Below are 18,691 nucleotides of genomic sequence, written 5' to 3'. Positions count from 1 at the left end.
TAATAGTAATGTTCAGAGATGCAATAGATTATTATAATGCTGTTATTAACTTATGGGAATATTATTGACATTCTTTTTTGGTTTATTCTGATGGATATTAGTATTTAATTCATTGAAATATTTATCTTGGTTTGCTATACTTTTCCTGCCAAGTTGCAGCGGACCCCCTAGCATCCTCTCGGCCCTTCAGGGGTCCCAAGCCCCCACTTTGAAAACCACTGATATAGAACATGTGTTTTGTATACCACTATTCATGGTAATGAAAGACACTTTTAAATACACTGTGAAAATGAAGTAGTGTGCAATCCTCAAGTATCACCAAGTGTGTTATCCTCAATGAAGGCACAAAAGCCCATTAAATATTTGTATCTATATAACAGATCAAACAAAGATCTATTGAGGCACAACTTCCTAAGAGGATGTGGGATGATGTATTTTTCTGCACAAACCCCTATTGCTCACTGCTACTGTCTGTAACACAAAAACACATTCTTTCACTTCCTGCTGTAAAGAATGTGTTTTTTGGTTCGCTGAGGTTTTTGGGTTAACCCCTGAGGTAAACCGCCTTGCTTTTATCACGACTCCATGAGTCATTTCTAACATTACCTCTTTGCACCGTCACCCTCGAATGCTTCCATTATCTTAACTGCTCCCCTTATTTTGACAAAGGGCATTGATGTTTACTTAATAAACCATAACATAAACCATTCTTGTTTCATTTATTATTTTCTCAACTTCTGACTTTTTTTTTGGACATACTGACGTTTAGGTGATGGACCATATTAGCATAACCTTTTCTGGTTACTTTTATTATTTTTCCCCATTGTATTTGTAACAAGTGAGTAATAAATGTAATCTGAAATAAATGTTATTAGAAATGCAAACTTTGAAGAAATTTGATTAATTGAAAGATTTGAGGCAAAAAGTCTTTATTGAATTGAATACAAAAATACAGCATATAAAGCTTCCACAATATAACAATGTAAAAATGGATACAAATACAAAAATAGAATAGAAAGCAATACAAAACTTTAAATATATTAAGAATATAAAAATACGGTATCATATGCGCTCTCATGTTTACCATTTTGACATTAAACATTGTAGCTTCCGATTAAAAAAAAATCATTCTTCTCAATAAAAAATGATTAAATCTATTCATATGCTCATGATTTAGCATTAGATTATAGCATATAGCTTCTTCCCGCAAACCTTAACTGCTATGAACTACTATAGACAAGAACAATTCGTCTTTCGCTCTGCATTTCTTTTTTCAACCTGCCTTTATCTATTTCTTCTTCTTTTTTTTCTACTTTTTCACATTCTTTTTTTTGTTTTTGATTTTTTTTTTGTATCTTGCATCTTGTATTACTGTATATAAAAACACCACTAGCCTATACTATACAATCATGGTGAAGCTAAAAAAGGCCATGGTTTGCCTTGGGTACTAAGTAACTGTACATTTGGCAGGGCATATAACTTCAATTATACAGCACATAGGAAAGACTCCAGTCCATACAAAACTAATTTGAATCCCACCCTTACAGTAACAATAGGATGAATACAGTAACTGTCCCCTCACTCTAATCAATGGCTGGAGTACCCTCAAAGAAGGCACCCATGCTCCAGAGGCCGTAACCAATACTCAAGTAAGTCAATGCCCTGATAACCAATACCCTGACAATTCGATGAAGAAATACAAACACAAATGACAATGAAAGTGAAAAAAAACCACTACACCGTAATGACAACAAAACAGAAATGAGGCCCTGATCACATTGTTGTATTGCCTAAAATATAAACTCATTATATAATCAGTATGCTAAAACATCAAAAAGACACAGTAGCAAAGTCAGGCAATGACTGGTCATTTTACTGGCACAACTATTCCATAACCAAATCCATAATCCCAGTCCAAATCTCATTTGGCTATCTATAATATCTCTTTGTTACATCATTACATCATTACAGGAGCAGGCATGGGCAATGTACTGGTCTCACATGTCCATGACTCAGTCATCTGCGAACAAGTTAAAAATAAGTGAACAAAGTGAATAAACACACCACAAATGTAAAAAATACATATGAGCACAGTAGGCCAACAGTGTGGTAAACATTATGTAGGCTTACTGGTGAAATAATCTGATATTTACAAAACACTTAGAAATAATTGGAGGCACATGACAACAAACAATGTAACTACTTATAGACAATACAATGAACAAATAATTGGGCAATGATCGGATCTTGGTAGTTTTCAGTAAATTACACAAAATGCATTATTGTATGTGTGTTCTTATGCAGTATAATGTATGTTCCTTTGTAAGAGTCTATCTGTGTTTATGTTTACCTTGGGTTTTAGGCTTCTTGCCTTTCTTCCTAACTTGTGCATAGGTTGCATCACCAGATCCTGCATCTGCAACATTATGGTGAACAGGAAACGATGGATCAATGGACCATTTTGCAAAAAAAACAGTATTAGGTAAGACAGAACACTGATCAACCCACTTGATGCAACAAGATGAACACACACTCATCGCTGAGGAGAGCTTAATTCATTAGAAGAGACATGATCAAATGATACGATTGACAATGTGTCCCAAAATTGCACGCATGCACGCACACGCACACACACACACACACACACACACACACACACACACACACACACACACACACACACACACACACACACACACACACACACACACACACACACACACACACACACACACGTTACCTGATGAAGCTTGATGATTGATGGATGAGTAAATGGTGTCTTCTTTAGGGGAAGTTGGTTTGGCTATAAGAGAAGCAGAGACAAAAACTGTATTGTATGGGTTTTTTTGATGGGTTTGTCTGCATATTGACACGCAAGTCTGCATGTCATGTAAAGTAAATCATTTATGTTCTGTGTCATGTACTGTATAGTAGGCATATAGCTTCTAAAGCGCAATTCAATTCTGAGCATTGAAGGTTTCAGAGGAGTTGACTCCCCAGATGCAAAAGCATCAACTGACACAGCAAATCAATGACCAACCAGAGGTAATGATGTTTAAGTTATTCTAAAAGGAAAGCTCTTTCTCTGAAGAAATCATCCATACAGTAGACATAAATGAGGCCTGTTCTGCTGCCAACAGCTAATCATTTTGCTGAACTGAATGAACAGTGTTCCAACCATCTTGCAGCTTCTTTCTCCACTGAAATTTTAGCAACAATGTTTCAGAATCATTTCACTGAGCATTTGCAACGGAGCTCACTGAATACAGTAATAGCCTTGATGTGACAGAAGTAGGCTACTACGCTTGCGCAGTATCAAAATATCCTGTGAAAAAAGTGGCGTTACGAAGCTTTATTTTGAGTCACAAAAAGTACCTGAGCACGAATCCACTTTACACAGCGGGTTTAACCATATACATTACATGACAGTTACCCAAAAGTGTGATGGAGACTCATGTTTTCATATTCATTTCCAGAGGTTCTGGTGTTACTAATCCGAAAAAGATGCCCAAAGGCATTGGCAAGATGGCCGCAGAGTGAGATAACTTAGTTAGAGCTACTTTGGGGAGGCGTCTTACCTGTACTCTTCAGAGGCTTCATCTTGATGTGCACATCAGCGTATGTGACATCACTGGGACCAGCAGAACCTTAACATGACAAAATAACAACAATAACACACTAATCATCGAAAAACAACAACGTATAAATCCTCATGTAGCGACAACTCATAGGCCCCTAAGGTAATCCCCCATAGGTCATCGCAATTTTGTCACCATTAGTGCTAATGAAGTGATATTTTCAAATTGTAAGATGAGTTGACACAGAATCAAACAAACAAACAAACAAACAAACAAAAGCGAAAAAGTGCAACAGCACATCCTTGTGCTGTAACCTCAGGAATACAGCTCACCGTGTTTCTTTCCCATCTTGTTCTTGATGGTAACCTCTGAATATGTCACATCATTGGGGTCATCGTCATCTTCACCTGAGACAACACACACACACACGCACACGCACACACACACACACACACACACACACACACACACACACACACACACACACACACACACACACACACACACACACACACACACACACACACACACACACACACAGAGACACACACACACAATGACCAAAGATACAACAACAACAGCCATGTACTGTACATGTTCTGATGCTCTGCCCATATAAATAAAGAACAAGGTTTTACTGTTATCTGTAGTCTTCAATGGCTTTAAGGTAGAATACAGAGTGTCTGACTGGGCTGCACTGGTCTTGGCTGAAAGAGGCGTCCACAACAAACATGTACCGGTATTACCATTTAATGTAAATAATGTATCCCTTTTCAACCATCTGAACTGGACACATAGTTGGCGTAGTATACAAGGCCATTTTGAAAAGTACAAAGTCATGCCTGACTGACCTTTCTCCTTTTTATTCTTCTTGGCAGCTTTTTCTTTTAGCTTGATGTCAGCATAGACCACCACATCACTGGCTCCAGCCACAGCGCCACCTACAGCAGTGGGAGGAATTTTGAAGGGACAATAATTGAGCTATAGAAATTAAGAGTAGCTTTTGTGTTCAACATTTTCTTTTCTTAAGGCTTTACATAGTATGGGCAACCTACCGTAGGAAAAGTTTTTTTTTCTTTTGTGAAATTTGTCAAATGTTTATTAATAAAATGGTCACATCAAATGCATTAGCAAAACACGAATGACACAGAGGAGTTACTACTTCCACTCCACTTTGTGTCATAGCAATATCATCACCATGAACATGAATAAATGAGCTAATTTCTCCATTATGTATGTGTGTATACTACTACCCTGTCATAAAAGTTTCCTTCTACAAGAACCATTATCAAGAATAACATGAAGCTTATCGTAACTTACCGTAAATTATTTAAAATGCTCAGTCTGAACTCTTTTACCTGATGCTGTAGCTGGTTGTCCATTGTTACCATTGCTCTGATGGCCACTAGAGGGGGACAGAGACAAGTTCCTAATAAAAAAGGGGGACTGAGTGTGTGCACAAACGCACATACAGAGAGAGAGAGAGAGAGAGAGAGAGAGAGAGAGAGAGAGAATATCTAACTTACAGGTTTGGTATTGTAGAACCTAAAAACAGAAGTAAGTATTATCCTCTCAAGCGTGCATAGTCGTGAAAAATCGCCTACTGTATCTTCTAGGACAGGGGTGTCAAACTCATTTTGGTCTGGTGGCCGCATACAACCCATGTGGACCTCAAGCGGGCCGCATTAGTAACATCATCGCAAAAAAAAAAAACGTAAAGCAGAGGATTAGTGTTCAGTACTATCACGTTTTAAGTGTGTTGAAATCCTATGCAAAATTTCCTTGATTTCATTCATTCATTGCATTAAATATGGGACAGTTCATTTTGGCAGGGGGTCTGGGGGTTTTCCCCCCGAAAATTTTGTATTTCTTTGATGTAATTTTCTGCATTTTCACGCATTCTAACATCCCGTTTCCAATTTCAGCTTAATAGGAACCAATTCAAATCTAATTACATTTATTATTTAATTACAACCAATACCAATACAATACGAATAAGAAGTATTAACATTTTATCTCTATATATGAGGTCTATAATATATGAGCTTTATCAAATGCCTGTTACAGTACAAATTCACCATTTATAATAGAAGTGGGATGTGCATTTTACTATATACAGTATACAGTAACAGAGGGACCATTATCTTAATGTCATGCAGGTCTCGATTTTGCCCCGAGGGGCGTAATGTTATTTCATTGAAAAAAAAAAACTTAAAAAAAAAAACCGTTATTTAAAAAAAAAATATATATATATATATTTACACCCGGGTCGGATGGAACCCTCTGGCGGGCCGGATGCGGCCCACGGGCTGTACGTTTGACACCCCTGTTCTAGAGTGACCTTAAAGCATTGACTGTTGTCAAATGATATTTTTTTCTTACCTTTAGATTTCCGTTTGCGATAAAGCAGGACCAGTAAAATGACCAAAGCTGAGGCTATGGCCAAGCCTACCAGCACACCAACTGCCATGGAGATAGGGGACCCTGAATATGAACCCGATGAGAACAGAAACATTTATAAGGATGTGATTAAATAATAAAATGCTAAAAACAATCATGTGACATCGATAAACACTTTACCAGCAAAACGCCACTAAAATTCCTAACCTGCAATTTTCGGCATCACTGTGATCCAGCTCTCTGGTGACTCTCCTTTCTCTGTGTCGTTGCACTTGTAGAGGCCCTCGTGTGACTTTGAGACTGCAGGGATGGTCATCTCTCCTGTCCTGGAGGTGTGGAGGAGTGTCCCATCTTTATAGAAGTCAGCACTGATGTTTGATGGCTGATCGCGATATCTACAGCGCAGAGTCAGAGGATCTCCCTCCATCACAGGATGGACAGGACTCTCCAGGATCACATCACCATCTACACACAAAGGTCAGCTGGTTAAAGTGTTCAAATTGTACATTTATTAACTTGGGTGAATAACAGCTGACGGGCTCTACACAAGTTAAGAAAATCATTCTTGATTAGAGGTAAATATTGTCTGCACACATTGCAAATACAGTACAATAACTAGAAATGCACTCAGAGAGTGCAGACCTCCGCCAAGGAAGCCGAATTTGTTCTAATATTTGGTGTGGTGTGATCCATGCAGGCCTACTGTATATAGGCTAGGCCTACATTCATAGAAGTGAACCTTCAATGTTAACCAAATTATATGTCTCTTTTATTAGCTAGGCCCTAGGACGTAGGCCTCTGTCACCTGGTTAGCTGTGGTATTACTTCACCTGACATTGTGGGAATGGCAAATGTGATTGGTCATGCCTGGCTGGCATATATGCCCTACTGTAATTTGGAAATTATTGGATCCCATCGCTGTAGCCTCTGTGACTTTGTTCTTTGTGTTGTAATAAACATTTTGATGATTGATTTCATTTTGATTTTGATTTCTTCACATAAATGTTTTAGTAAGTAAAGGGGTGGATCGCAATCAGGGTCTTCCTCTCTTCCTTTTTCACCTTCTTCCTGAGTAGAATACCCTGAGTACGATCCACCTCTTTACTTGATACGTTTTTTCAACTGGAGACGCACCACACGGAAGAGCACGGTGTAGGCCTATTAACTATCACATAATTAAAAGGCACGTGCTATTAATATCCACCCATAATACTGAATGATATTAGGCCTACTAGGTCAACCTTCCCCTTGCGTTTGCGCTTTGGGATCACTGTCACACAGGCTCGCAACCCAATTTTGATTAACCTTAAATGTTCAACTGGATACCTTTCCCTCCTTGGCGCTGTCTGTTCATCACTAATAGCCTAACCACTGTTCACCGTTAGACCTATTAATTTCCCCACCCTTCTTACAAACTTCAACTGGACCGACGAGAGTAGCTGATTTGGATGACCGGGAAAACGGAGACCAATTAACTCAGCGAAAACTGTGACGATATGCGTGACATTATTAAGCCTATATTAGGCTACATTATGTTTCAGCCATGCAGACACAGGAAATCTGCGCGTTGTGCATTCTATCTGGCTTTGGTCACTCTCGAAACAACACAATTTTGATTTAGTGAACTGGATAGGCTACCTATCCCTCCTTTGCGCTGTCTGTTCATCACTGTTAACCGACTGTTCGCCGTAATATCTCCACTTCAACTGAACAGGTAAACACTCGGAGAACAATTAGACTCCGCGAAAGCTGATTTGGTTGACAGGGCAGGGACACTCGGAGAACAATTAACTCCGCGACGATATGTGTGCCATATTGTGCATTATAGCCTATAGACCAGGGGTGCTCAACTAGAAACTGAAAAGGTCCACTCGCCAAATTTTGTATGTTTCCAGGGTCCAAAAAAGTCGCTACGGACCGATGCAGAAAATAGCCTCACTCGCTGGCCGCACTGGCCTCTTGCTCACTCACTGAGTTGTCATAGTGATGATACTTTTATTTGTCATAAGACTGGCTTCGCAGAAATACACCTATAGATCGCATGGCAGCAAAATCTCATGTATAATTTATACATATTAAATACATATGGATTTTGTCTTGGTCCGGATGACATTGCGTTTGGGTCCGCATCCGGACCTGGGTCCGCCAGTCGAGCACCCCTGCTATAGACTATTATTTGGTGTGCTGTGCTATTGACTACGCAGCCATGTAGGCACAGTAAATCCGCACGTATAGGCATTCCGGCTGTGGTCACTGTCCATCAATCCACCTCGCAAGCACGCTCTGTCATTGCTCAATTCACCTCGACCAGAGAGGGGATTAGATCTTTGAGTGCCATGTGGCATGTGTCAGTGACATGCGGAAGTGCCGCAGTGACATGTCCATTGATTTTATATTAACCACAGACTTATACTAATTATTATCAATAAGTGTAATAATATTTATTAATAAAAATTATTATTTTTAATTATTTATATATTCTAGGTCTGTAATTAATTAGGCTACAACAGTTAACGGGCTTCAAGCGCCGTCACGGTTGGCATGTCACGTTGGTTACTATGGTTACAGTGGCTACTACGATGTCAAACTGTGCCTAACCCTAAACTTATTCCTAAACCTAACCTGTCAGTGAAAAAATGTGTGTAAACCAACCGAACTGTGCCTAAACCTAAACTAATTCCTAAACCTAACCTGTCGGTGGAAAAATGTGTTTTATAGTTGCATGCCAGTGATGCCACTTCCGCATGTCGATGTCGAACTGTGCCTAAACCAAACTCATTCCTAAACCTAACCTGTCAGTGAAAAATGTGTGTACACCAACCGAACTGTGCCTAAACCAAAACTCATTCCTAAACCTAACCTGTTAGTGGAAAAATGTGTTTTATAATAGCATGTCAATGATACCACTTCCGCATGTCACTGGCACATGCCACATGCCACTCAAAGATCTAACTCCTACTGCTGACCACCTTGTGGCAGGCCGCGAAATAGCATGCGGACTAACAGACGGACAGACGTGCCAACACAGAAATCGGCCGATCACATAACCTCCTGACGGAGGTAATAATTAGTAAGTAACAAACAACAGTGCATAAAGCAAACGAATATTCAGAATTCATCAAATCATGTGTCCCTGAACTCACCGTGCACAGTGATGTTGACAGGATTGCTCTGCTCTCCAGACTCAGATTGACACCAGTAAACTCCACTGTCTGATGAAGATGCTGAGCTGGTGCTGCAGGTGGATCCAGTTTCTGATCTCCAGCCAGTGGGACACCCTGCTGACCCTCCTCCTCTGCCTGTGAACCACATCAGGCTCCATCCAGTGGAGTTGCCCTGAGCCCCACAGCTCAGTGACAGAGGCTCACGTGTTAAGATCTGGGCCCAGTTTGGATGGCTAACTACAGAAGCGTTCGGGGAGACTCCTGATGCCAAAACAAAGAAAATGGTGAATATATGAAGATAATATTCTCTGGTTTATTCAAGGTGTTTTTCTGTCGCCGGTGGATGTACCCATGATGACTACAATGTATAACCTTGCAACATTTCTTACCTCTGATCCAGACAGGCTGAGGTTGGCTGAACTCTGTCTTATAGGCAGGCTCTCCTCTCTCTGCTCTGCACACATAGACCCCTGTGTGTCTGAGAGCAGCAGGGCTGAGAGTGTAGGAGCCTCCAGCTCCTCTGCTGCTGTCTGGGAGACGTTGATAGCTCTGAGGACTCTCTTCTGGATTGTATGACACTTTAGACCAGTTGAATTTCCAGCCACCAGATGACTCCTCCACCTTACAGCTAAGTTTCACAGAGTCTCCTTCAGTTAACCAAGGCTGTGACGAGACACTCACAACAGCCTTGGCCTTCTCTGCTTGAGACAAATATTTGATCGAATATTATATAGGCTAACACTACTTCTGAACTTGGCTGTTTTCCAGATGTATTTGTACAATATGATTATACCGGCAATGTCTATGCAATCACAACAATAATGTATGCTCACTTTTAAAACCCACCACAAGAACAGGTCTACTTTCACTTGTTTTTTCCCAGGTGTTTTGTTTTTCTCCTTTGCAAGAGTAATTTCCAGTTGATGACGACAAAGCATTAAAGTTGTACTCCTGAGAAGGCATGTATATGTGTGGTCTAATCTCTTTCCCATTACAATACCAGCCGTAGTTCCATTCACTGTTTCCCCCACCTTCTATGTGGCATTTTAGGGAGACTGCTTCACCCTGGAAAAACTCAGTCCAATTCGACCTCAGGGTAGCAACGGCTCTTGGTCTTTCTGCAGAATGAAAATGAAGTAATTTATACAGGTAAAAATAAATAGTTATAATAGTAATTTATTATACCTGTACATAAAAACACGGCAAAGTCTGTAATAAATTAAATAAATCAATCATTGTCAACAGGGCCGTCGTTAGGCCTATTTTAGGCCCCCCCTACATTAGTAGTAGCCCCCCCCCCCCCCTAACGATTTTGCCAAAATTACCTTTTTTTGTTTTGTTTTTTTTGTTTTACATTTTTCCAAAGACAAACGCAGTAAAGCACTGAATATGAACCACCAAGAAGGCAAGTTAATCTGCATACAGGTTCATGGTTGCTTATTTATTGTTTAATGCCGCTTATATCCTACTGCACAGCAATAAAAGCAGGGTGCACAGCAATATGTTATGCGGGGGGTGGGGGACAAGTAGAGGATTGTGCTTTGTGACTAACACCTCGAGAAAAGTGTAATTACTTACATGGATTAAATCTTCAGACCCAAAGTACCAATTTTCACTCACAATACTCGTGTAATAAATCAATTTGACATTGTCTTGAAATTATAGTTGAGCTTTAATATTTGTCTTAACAGTTTGAAAACACACATGAACTGATTAAAATAGCTACTAATGGAGTAAAAATTACCTAATATCTGCCGGGGATGCATAGTTTTCCAAGTAAGGAACTTGTTTAAATGAATCGCTTCCTGACCACTGCTTCTCCTGGAGACGCGCAGTTAGTAACTCCTTAAAGTTCCTAGTCCTTGTGTAAATTATGCTCTCTGCATTTTTATCTAATCATTTTAACTTCCGTACATAATATTCATCAGTTGAAACATTTTGAAATGTTTTGTTTAGCTTACATATAAGGAATGTTCATTAAAATGAGAATTAAAAAAAAAAAATCACTGTAACTAGTGTTTAAAAACCGGTATGGTGCTCTTAAAATAATTGTTCAAGGAGACGCTTTTGCACACCTCTGTAGGTGGGCAGGTGCGTAGGACATTATCCCAGTGGGATAGTCATTCAAGTGTAAAGAAATCCTGCACACTGTCCATTCCACCAACAAACTTTAATACAACATGGGGAAGGTCGGATGACCGAAACAATGTATTAAAGCTTGTTGGTGGAATGGACAGTGGGCGGAGTTTCTTTGCTCTTAAAATAATGAATTCATAGACAAAACCTTAGCAGGTGAGCTGATTTTTTTTGGCGTGCGCTATGTGCGCGCATTTTCTTCCTCTGGGGCTAAGCCCCCCCTGTCTCTCAGACCTAGTGACGGGCCTGATTGTCAATATAAACAGTTTATACAGCTCTGTATTCTGTAGATGTCGTTTTCAAAGTCAAACTAACCTGTAACATTTAGCAGCACCTCATTGCTGTACTGTGTGTAGTATACTGGGTCTCCTCTCCCAGCTCTGCACCAGTACTGTCCTCCATCAGACACTTTAGCAGAGTTGATGATGTAGAAGTTTCTATTGGTCTGGGCCACCGGAGTAGAAGTCTGGGTGTCTTTGTACCAGTAGAACAACAAACCAGAGCTAATGTCCAACTCACACGTCAGAGTGACAGAGTCTCCAGTGAATAGCTGTAGGTTCTGACTTAATGTAAGTTGGGGCTTTGATTCTGGAAAGGAGAGACCATGTGATTTCAGTCGAAAGCCTCAACACACACAGAGCATATTGGTCTCAGGAAGAAACATAGCTCAGACAACATTTTTCCCAAACACAATTAAGATGTTGGCTGTTAAATACTAAAAAGGTTCAGAGTACTGCTTGGAGCCATATTATGCTCCATGGTGACCTGTTATCTACATAATAAAGCTCTCTCTCTCTCTATCTCCCCCTATCCCTCCCTCTCTCTGTATATGTACGTGAGAGAGAGAAAGAGAGAGAGAGAGAGAGAGAATGTGTTTACCTTTTACATCAAGGGTAATGCGCCTGGTGCTTTGTGATGTTGTGGGTCTGCCAGTCCTCACCCCTTGACACCAGTACTGGCCCTTCTGATCCTTAGCCACCCTGTCAATGGTGAAGATGTTTCCCTCAGACACTGGGACACTGCTTGACCCCTTATACCATTGGTATCTCCAGCCACCAAGAGACTCTATCACACATGTCATAGTGACCGTCTCTCCGGTGTACACAGGACCCTCTGGATTTATGGCCAGTGTAGGTGTAGGAAGGGCTACAGAGGAAGAGATGGAGGAAGATTAAAAGAGAATCAGTGTTTGTTGTGTTAAAATTATGTATTTGACCAAAACTCAATCGAAACATAATGAAAAAATAGTTTGTTTTACTGTAATTTTTCAAATAAAAATCCCAAATCATCCATTAAACGGTCAATACTTTAACAAAAGAATCAAAATCTAAATATTGTATACGTCTTGATTTGTAAGTAGGCTACCATACAATGGATTGTGATAACATAGTGTATTGCACATCATAAACTTTACACCTTAATTATTATTATCATGTATATATACAGTCCCAGGAAAAAGTTTGTACACCCTTTGAAATTTCTTACATTTCTGTCAAAATTGATCATAAAACATGGTCTGATCTTCCCGGAAATCTCAAGAAGGAACGATCAGAGTCTGCTTTAATTAATTCCATCCAAACATTTACATGTTATAATATTTTTATTGGTCATAAGGCCATAACATTCACAGGAGAGCAGGGCATAAGTAAGTACACCCTTGCATTAAGTAGGTTTTAACCCTCAGTTAGTTGAAATATCATCGACCAGACTTGTCCTGTAGTTGCAGATCAGATTAATAAAACAATCTGTTTGTATCTTGTCTCCCTCTTCTTTAGAGAACTGCCTCTCGTCAGCAGGGTTTGTGGCATGTCTGGAGTGCATAGCTTTCTTGACTTCATGCCATATAATCTCAATTATTTTTTGTCAGGGCTTTGACTGGGCTATTTCAGAATGTGTATTTCATTATTATGAAGCCATTCTAAAGTCGATTTGCTTCTAAATGATGGGTTGTTGTCACATTTCAGGACCCATACTCTTGTGTGCTTCATCTGTGTGACAGACTTTTTCTGTAAAATATCACAATAAACTTGAGTTCATTGTTCCAATGATGATAGCAAACCGTCAAGGGCCTGAGGCAGCAAGGTAGCCGCATATAATGACGCTCCCGCCACCATACTCAGAAGAGGAGATGTAACAAAGAATAGCTAAAAATGGGATTCATTCTGCCAATCTAAAATGAATGGGGTTTCTGTCCAAAAAAATATTGCAGCACCTTTGAGGTTTGCGAAAAAGCATTTATATGCTTCATAGAATTACTGCAAAATATTCTGTAGACCAACGTTGAAACCAAAGTTGAATTGTTCAGGGGAACACACAATGTCATGTTTGGAGGAGAACTGGAAAACCACACCTTCACCAAAACATCATCTCCACCTTTGAGTATGGTGGCGGGAGCATCATTATATGCGGCTACCTTGTTGCCTCAGGCCCTTTTCAGTTTGCTATTATCAGTGGAGCAATGAACTCAGAAGTTTATCGAGACATTTTACAGACAAAAAGTGAGGTAGTCTGTCATACAGTTGAAGCACACAAGAGGGTGGGTGGTGAAATGTGACAACAACCCATACTTTAGAAGCAAATCGACTTTAGAATGGCTTCATAATAATGAAATACACATTCTGGAATAGCCCAGTCAAAGCCCTGACAAAAAACAATTGAGATTATACGGCATGAAGTCAAGAAAGCTATGCAAGCAGACATCCCACAAACCTTGCTGACGAGAGGCAGTTTTCTAAAGAAGAGGGAGACCAGATACATCCAGATTGTTTTGTTAATCTGATCTGCAACTACATTAAACATCTGGTTGAGGTTATTGCGACTAACTTAGGGTTAAAACCTATTGAATGCAAGGGTGTACTTACTTATGCCTTGCTGTCCTGTGAATGTTTACATCTTATGGCCAATGAAAATATGAAAACTTGTAAATCTTTAGGTTGAATTAGTTAAAGCAGACTTTGGTTGTTCCTTCTTGTGATTTCCGGGAAGATCAGACCATGTTTTATGACCAATTTTGACAGAAATGTAAGAAATTTCAAAGGGTGTACAAACTTTTTCCTGGGACTGTATATAAACCAGGTAAAATCAAATTCTTCACCTTGTACTGTCAGGTAAGTAGTTTTGCTGTAACCTGTTGATTTTCCGCTCTGCCTCCTTCCAATGCATGCATAGTGTCCTACATTAGACCCATCAGCACTGCCTATATTGTACGTGTTTCTATCTGATTCTCTGAGTGACCTGAAGTTATTTAATAACCGGCGCTTATATCGCCACCCATATGTCCAGCCACCTGATGGCTCTATGACACAAGTCAGAGTGACTGCTTCTCCATGGTACACAGGGTTCATTGAGATCTTCACTGTAGGTACAGGCATAGCTAAGGGGTGAAGGGAAGACATTAAACCAAGCTGTTTCAGAATTATGAAACATATCAAATAGATAAAGTTACCATTGCCAATACCTGTTAATGTGAAAGCTGTAGGTTTGCTGCGTTGGGATTTCTCTGGTCTACTGCTTCTTTGTCCTTCACATGTGAACTGGTACTGCCCAGGTTGTTCAGGTAGAGAGATGCTGCTGCTCTGATATAGTCCTGTACTAATATAAGAAGAGTCTCTATACCAGTAATACTTATCCCAGTCTGTGTGCTCTGCTATGTCACACCTGAGAGTGACTCGATCTCCAGGGTAGTATGGACCCTGAGGAGACACTACAGACACTGTAGCTGTGGGCAGAGCTGTGGAGAGAAAGAGCACATGCACATTTACTGATTTCAGCCAGAGAACTCATTTAGCCATTTAGGGTTGTGCCGATAGACGATGTCATCGTCCATCGGCGATGGACAGCTGGCATCACGATGGACAGCCAACATCGTGATGCCAAGGAATTTGTATTTTTGAAGCCGCTGCTATTGCCATCATTACGGTGCTTGGCATTGCAATAAAGCAAAAATACTGGATAAGAGGAAGATAACGCAAACCACGCCCACTCAATGCAAAAGCGTGGGCTCAAGTTGGGTCTCCTAAGGGGGCGTTGTCCCCTCCTTCTTCTTCTATTTTTGAGGTGTTTGCTCAAGACGTGCGCTACCGCCATCTACAGCGCTAAGGGGGCTTGATTTATTCTCAACCTCAGGACTCCGAAGGTCTCCTAACCGAAGGTCTCCTAAGGGGGCGTTCACCCGACATAAAGTGGATACCGGAAAAGAAACAAAATGACGCTTCTTCTTCTAGATCCAATTTCTTTGAATAAACTGAAACATTACCGTAAAATCCTTAGTAGCAGCGGACTGCGCAGGTAGCAGCACAGATTATAAGGGCTGAGGTAGCAGGACTGAACGGACCGAGGTTGTCAACACAAGCCTCAAGCAGAGTGAATTTTATAGCTACGAAAAAAAAACGCAATGGAATAAAAAAAAAAACTTGTGAACTAAGCCCTACTATTGTTTGCTGCATATGAGTTCAAGTAAGTGTCTGATTGCCTACATTTATTTATGTGACCCAAGTTTCTACAACGGAGAGTCATGAGGCATTGGTTCTCCCTCCGGAGTAGCCTAAAGTGAAAGCAACAAATCGTTCAGCAATTGCGACAGTTTACCATTTCATGTTTAACGGAAATTCGACTCAAAATGTTTAATCTCTCCGCGATGGAGATGTCTTGTGAAGTAGGCTATCCACACAAGATTGTAGGCTACACTTCTGATTAGCCCACTGCCAAGAGGGAGCGCAAGCGATTCCATGTCTGCCCGCGTCTTTGTGGCTTCACCGCAATTGTTTCCATTGATGAATTAAAAAGTCTCGCCGTGTGCTTAAGAAACATTCGCGTCGGGTAATTTGCTAACTCGGCATAAAATCCATTGCAGAACTTCGAGAAGGCACGCGTGGGTTCTCATCTCTTCCATTTGACAAACGTTCTGGGCTTCCCTGCATGGCTAAAGTTATGTACCGGTATGCAAAAAACGCCGTGACACAGCTGGTCTTGAAATAGAACTACGCCGTTAAATAACACACTAGTAGCAGCCTGCAGTAGGCTGCATCGCGAAATTTACTGAAAATAAGTTTCCACGCGGTGGAGTTTGGAAGAGCGGGCTTGAAGCAGCTGATGGGTGACATGAGAGACAAGAAGGGCGATGGGGAGGGGTCGGTCGGGGAGAGTCGCTCTCACAGACAGCAGAGGAGCGACCATCTCTGTTGCAGACAGTAGCGCAGCTGGAGGAGGTTTAAACTTTTTTTTGGTAAGAATTAAAAAACTGTTACTATATTTGACTTAGGCCTACTCTTAAAGCAAATATATTAAAATAATAGCTTAGCGAAAGCCAAAAAAACGAAACATAGGCCTATGATAATTAAAAAAAAAATGTAATAAAAAAATAATTCTGCAGTAAACACGGGACTCTTGGGTCTTTACACTCACTGTAGATACAATGGATATAGATTCATTTTGCACAAATGTATCATCAAAATTAAACCTAACTGTATTTTACCTGTAGTACTGATAGGGAAATGGCCACTTCGGTGTGAGTATATTAGACGATCAGTTATACAACCTGCACATGTATACTGGCCATTTCTACTAGTCAAAAACATGATATCAGTCTAACACATTATTGTACAGTAATATACATAGGCCTATGTATGTATGACAAATGTATGACAAGCGCTTTGAGTGCTCGAAGGAGTGGAAAGGCACTATATAAATGCAGTCCATTTACCATTTACAAGAAAACAATCTCATAGTCTCTTTTTCGTGACTAACTCCCTTGTATATTGGACTCTTGGGCCTCTACAGTCACTGTAGATACAAAACCGTTGATTTATCGTAAACAAATGTATCATCACCACTAAGCCTACTGTAATTTACCTGTAGCACTGATAGGGACACGGCCACCTTGGTGAGAGTATATTAGACGATCATTTAAGCGGCCTTCACACGTGTACTGGCCAGCTTCATTAGGAAGAGAGATGGTGATAGTCTTGCTGTTCTTATTGGGTATCAAGTTATCGTCTTTGTACCAGATGTACCGTGACCAGTCCTGGTGCCCAGCTATGTCACATCTCATAGTGACTGTCTCTCCCCAGTAATAGGGGGACTGAGGGGACACTACCACCACCTCAGCTGTGGGGAGGGCTATGGATATAAGTGGCATGAGACACCATGATATTACAAAACCAACCACATTTGCTGTTAATGTTAATTTTGTGGAAACGTATCAGATAAACACCATAATCATTAGTGCCAATTGGGTAGACAGACACTATTACTAGATGTTTGGGGAGTTGTGGAAAATGTCTATACTATACACATGACTACACATACAGTAAATATAAAGACAATGGTTAATTTGTATTTCTACTGGTCTACAAAACATGATCTGATTTGACCATACCATACTGTAATATACTGTATGACAAAACAATCTTATAGTCTCTTTTTAGTAACTAACTCCCCAGTATACTCGACTCTTGGGGCTCTACAGTCACTGTAGATACAAAGCCGTTGATTTATCAAAAAAAATGTATCATCATCATTAAGCCTACTGTAATTTACCTGTTGTTCTGATAGTGACAAGGCCACTTCGCAGAGAGTATGTTGATCGATCATTCACATGTGTACTGGCCAGCTTCACTAGGAAGAGAGATGGTGATAGTCTTTCTGTTCTTCCTATTCATCAGGTTATTGTCTTTGTACCATCTAGTAAACTGTGATCGGTCCTGATACCCAGCTATGGCACATCTAAGAGTGACTGTCTCTCCAGGGTAGAAGGGCAACTGAGGAGACACTATCACCTCAGCTGTGGGGAGGGCTATGGATATAAGTGGCATGAGACACCATGATATTACAAAACCAACCACATTTGCTGTTAATGTACATTTGGTGGCAAAGAACAAGATAAACACCATAATCGTTAGTGCCAAATGCGTAGACAGATACTATCTGTTTTTGAGATGTGTAAGAAATCTATATACGCGTACATATACAGTAATTATAAAGACAATGGTTCATTTGCATTTCTACTAGTAAAAAACATGATCTGATTTTAACATATTACTGTACTGTATGTACTGTATGACAAAAAACAATCTTATAATCTCTTTTTAGTGACTAACTCTGCCATACACTGGACTCCTGGGCCTCTACACTCACAGATATAGTAGATGTTGATATATCTCACACAAATGTATCATAACAATATACTGTAGTCTGCTGTATTTTACCTGTAGCTCTGATAGTGATAGGGCCACTTCGCCGAGAGTACGTTGGTCGATCATTTAAGCGGCCGTCACATGTGTACTGGCCAGCTTCATTAGGAAGAGAGATGCTGATAGTCTTGCTGTTCTTATTTTGTATCTGGTAATTGCTATTGTACCATCTGTACTGTGACCAGTCCTGGTACTCAGCTATGTCACACCTCAGAGTGACTGT

At 40.3% G+C, this 18,691-nt stretch overlaps 1 protein-coding gene and 1 long non-coding RNA gene across 2 annotated transcripts in view; both read right to left on the bottom strand.

The window, feature by feature from the left end:
- The window catches only part of LOC134437306 (basement membrane-specific heparan sulfate proteoglycan core protein-like), a 65,789-nt gene extending 48,462 nt beyond the window's left edge, over window positions 1–17,327 (bottom strand). Inside the window, exons 1-8 of the mRNA XM_063186797.1 lie at window positions 17,129–17,327; window positions 14,736–15,008; window positions 14,565–14,651; window positions 12,158–12,424; window positions 11,594–11,866; window positions 9,532–9,840; window positions 9,122–9,403; window positions 6,193–6,443 (exon numbers count right to left, since the gene is read on the bottom strand). Of these exons, the coding sequence (XP_063042867.1) occupies window positions 6,193–6,443; window positions 9,122–9,403; window positions 9,532–9,840; window positions 11,594–11,866; window positions 12,158–12,424; window positions 14,565–14,651; window positions 14,736–15,008; window positions 17,129–17,327 (1,941 nt within the window). The remainder of the gene's footprint in view (window positions 1–6,192; window positions 6,444–9,121; window positions 9,404–9,531; window positions 9,841–11,593; window positions 11,867–12,157; window positions 12,425–14,564; window positions 14,652–14,735; window positions 15,009–17,128) is intronic.
- LOC134436999 (uncharacterized) lies at window positions 1,853–4,287 on the bottom strand. The gene is made up of 6 exons (XR_010032301.1): window positions 4,217–4,287; window positions 3,911–3,985; window positions 3,579–3,647; window positions 2,741–2,803; window positions 2,351–2,416; window positions 1,853–2,020 (listed from the first exon to the last, which is right to left on the bottom strand). It is a non-coding gene; the product is annotated as an uncharacterized LOC134436999 (long non-coding RNA).
- Window positions 17,328–18,691: the final 1,364 nt, after the last annotated feature.

The sequence above is a fragment of the Engraulis encrasicolus genome, chromosome 21, assembly GCF_034702125.1.
Source record: "Engraulis encrasicolus isolate BLACKSEA-1 chromosome 21, IST_EnEncr_1.0, whole genome shotgun sequence".
Taxonomy (NCBI): domain Eukaryota; kingdom Metazoa; phylum Chordata; class Actinopteri; order Clupeiformes; family Engraulidae; genus Engraulis; species Engraulis encrasicolus.
This window is presented reverse-complemented; position numbering and strand designations above follow the sequence as displayed.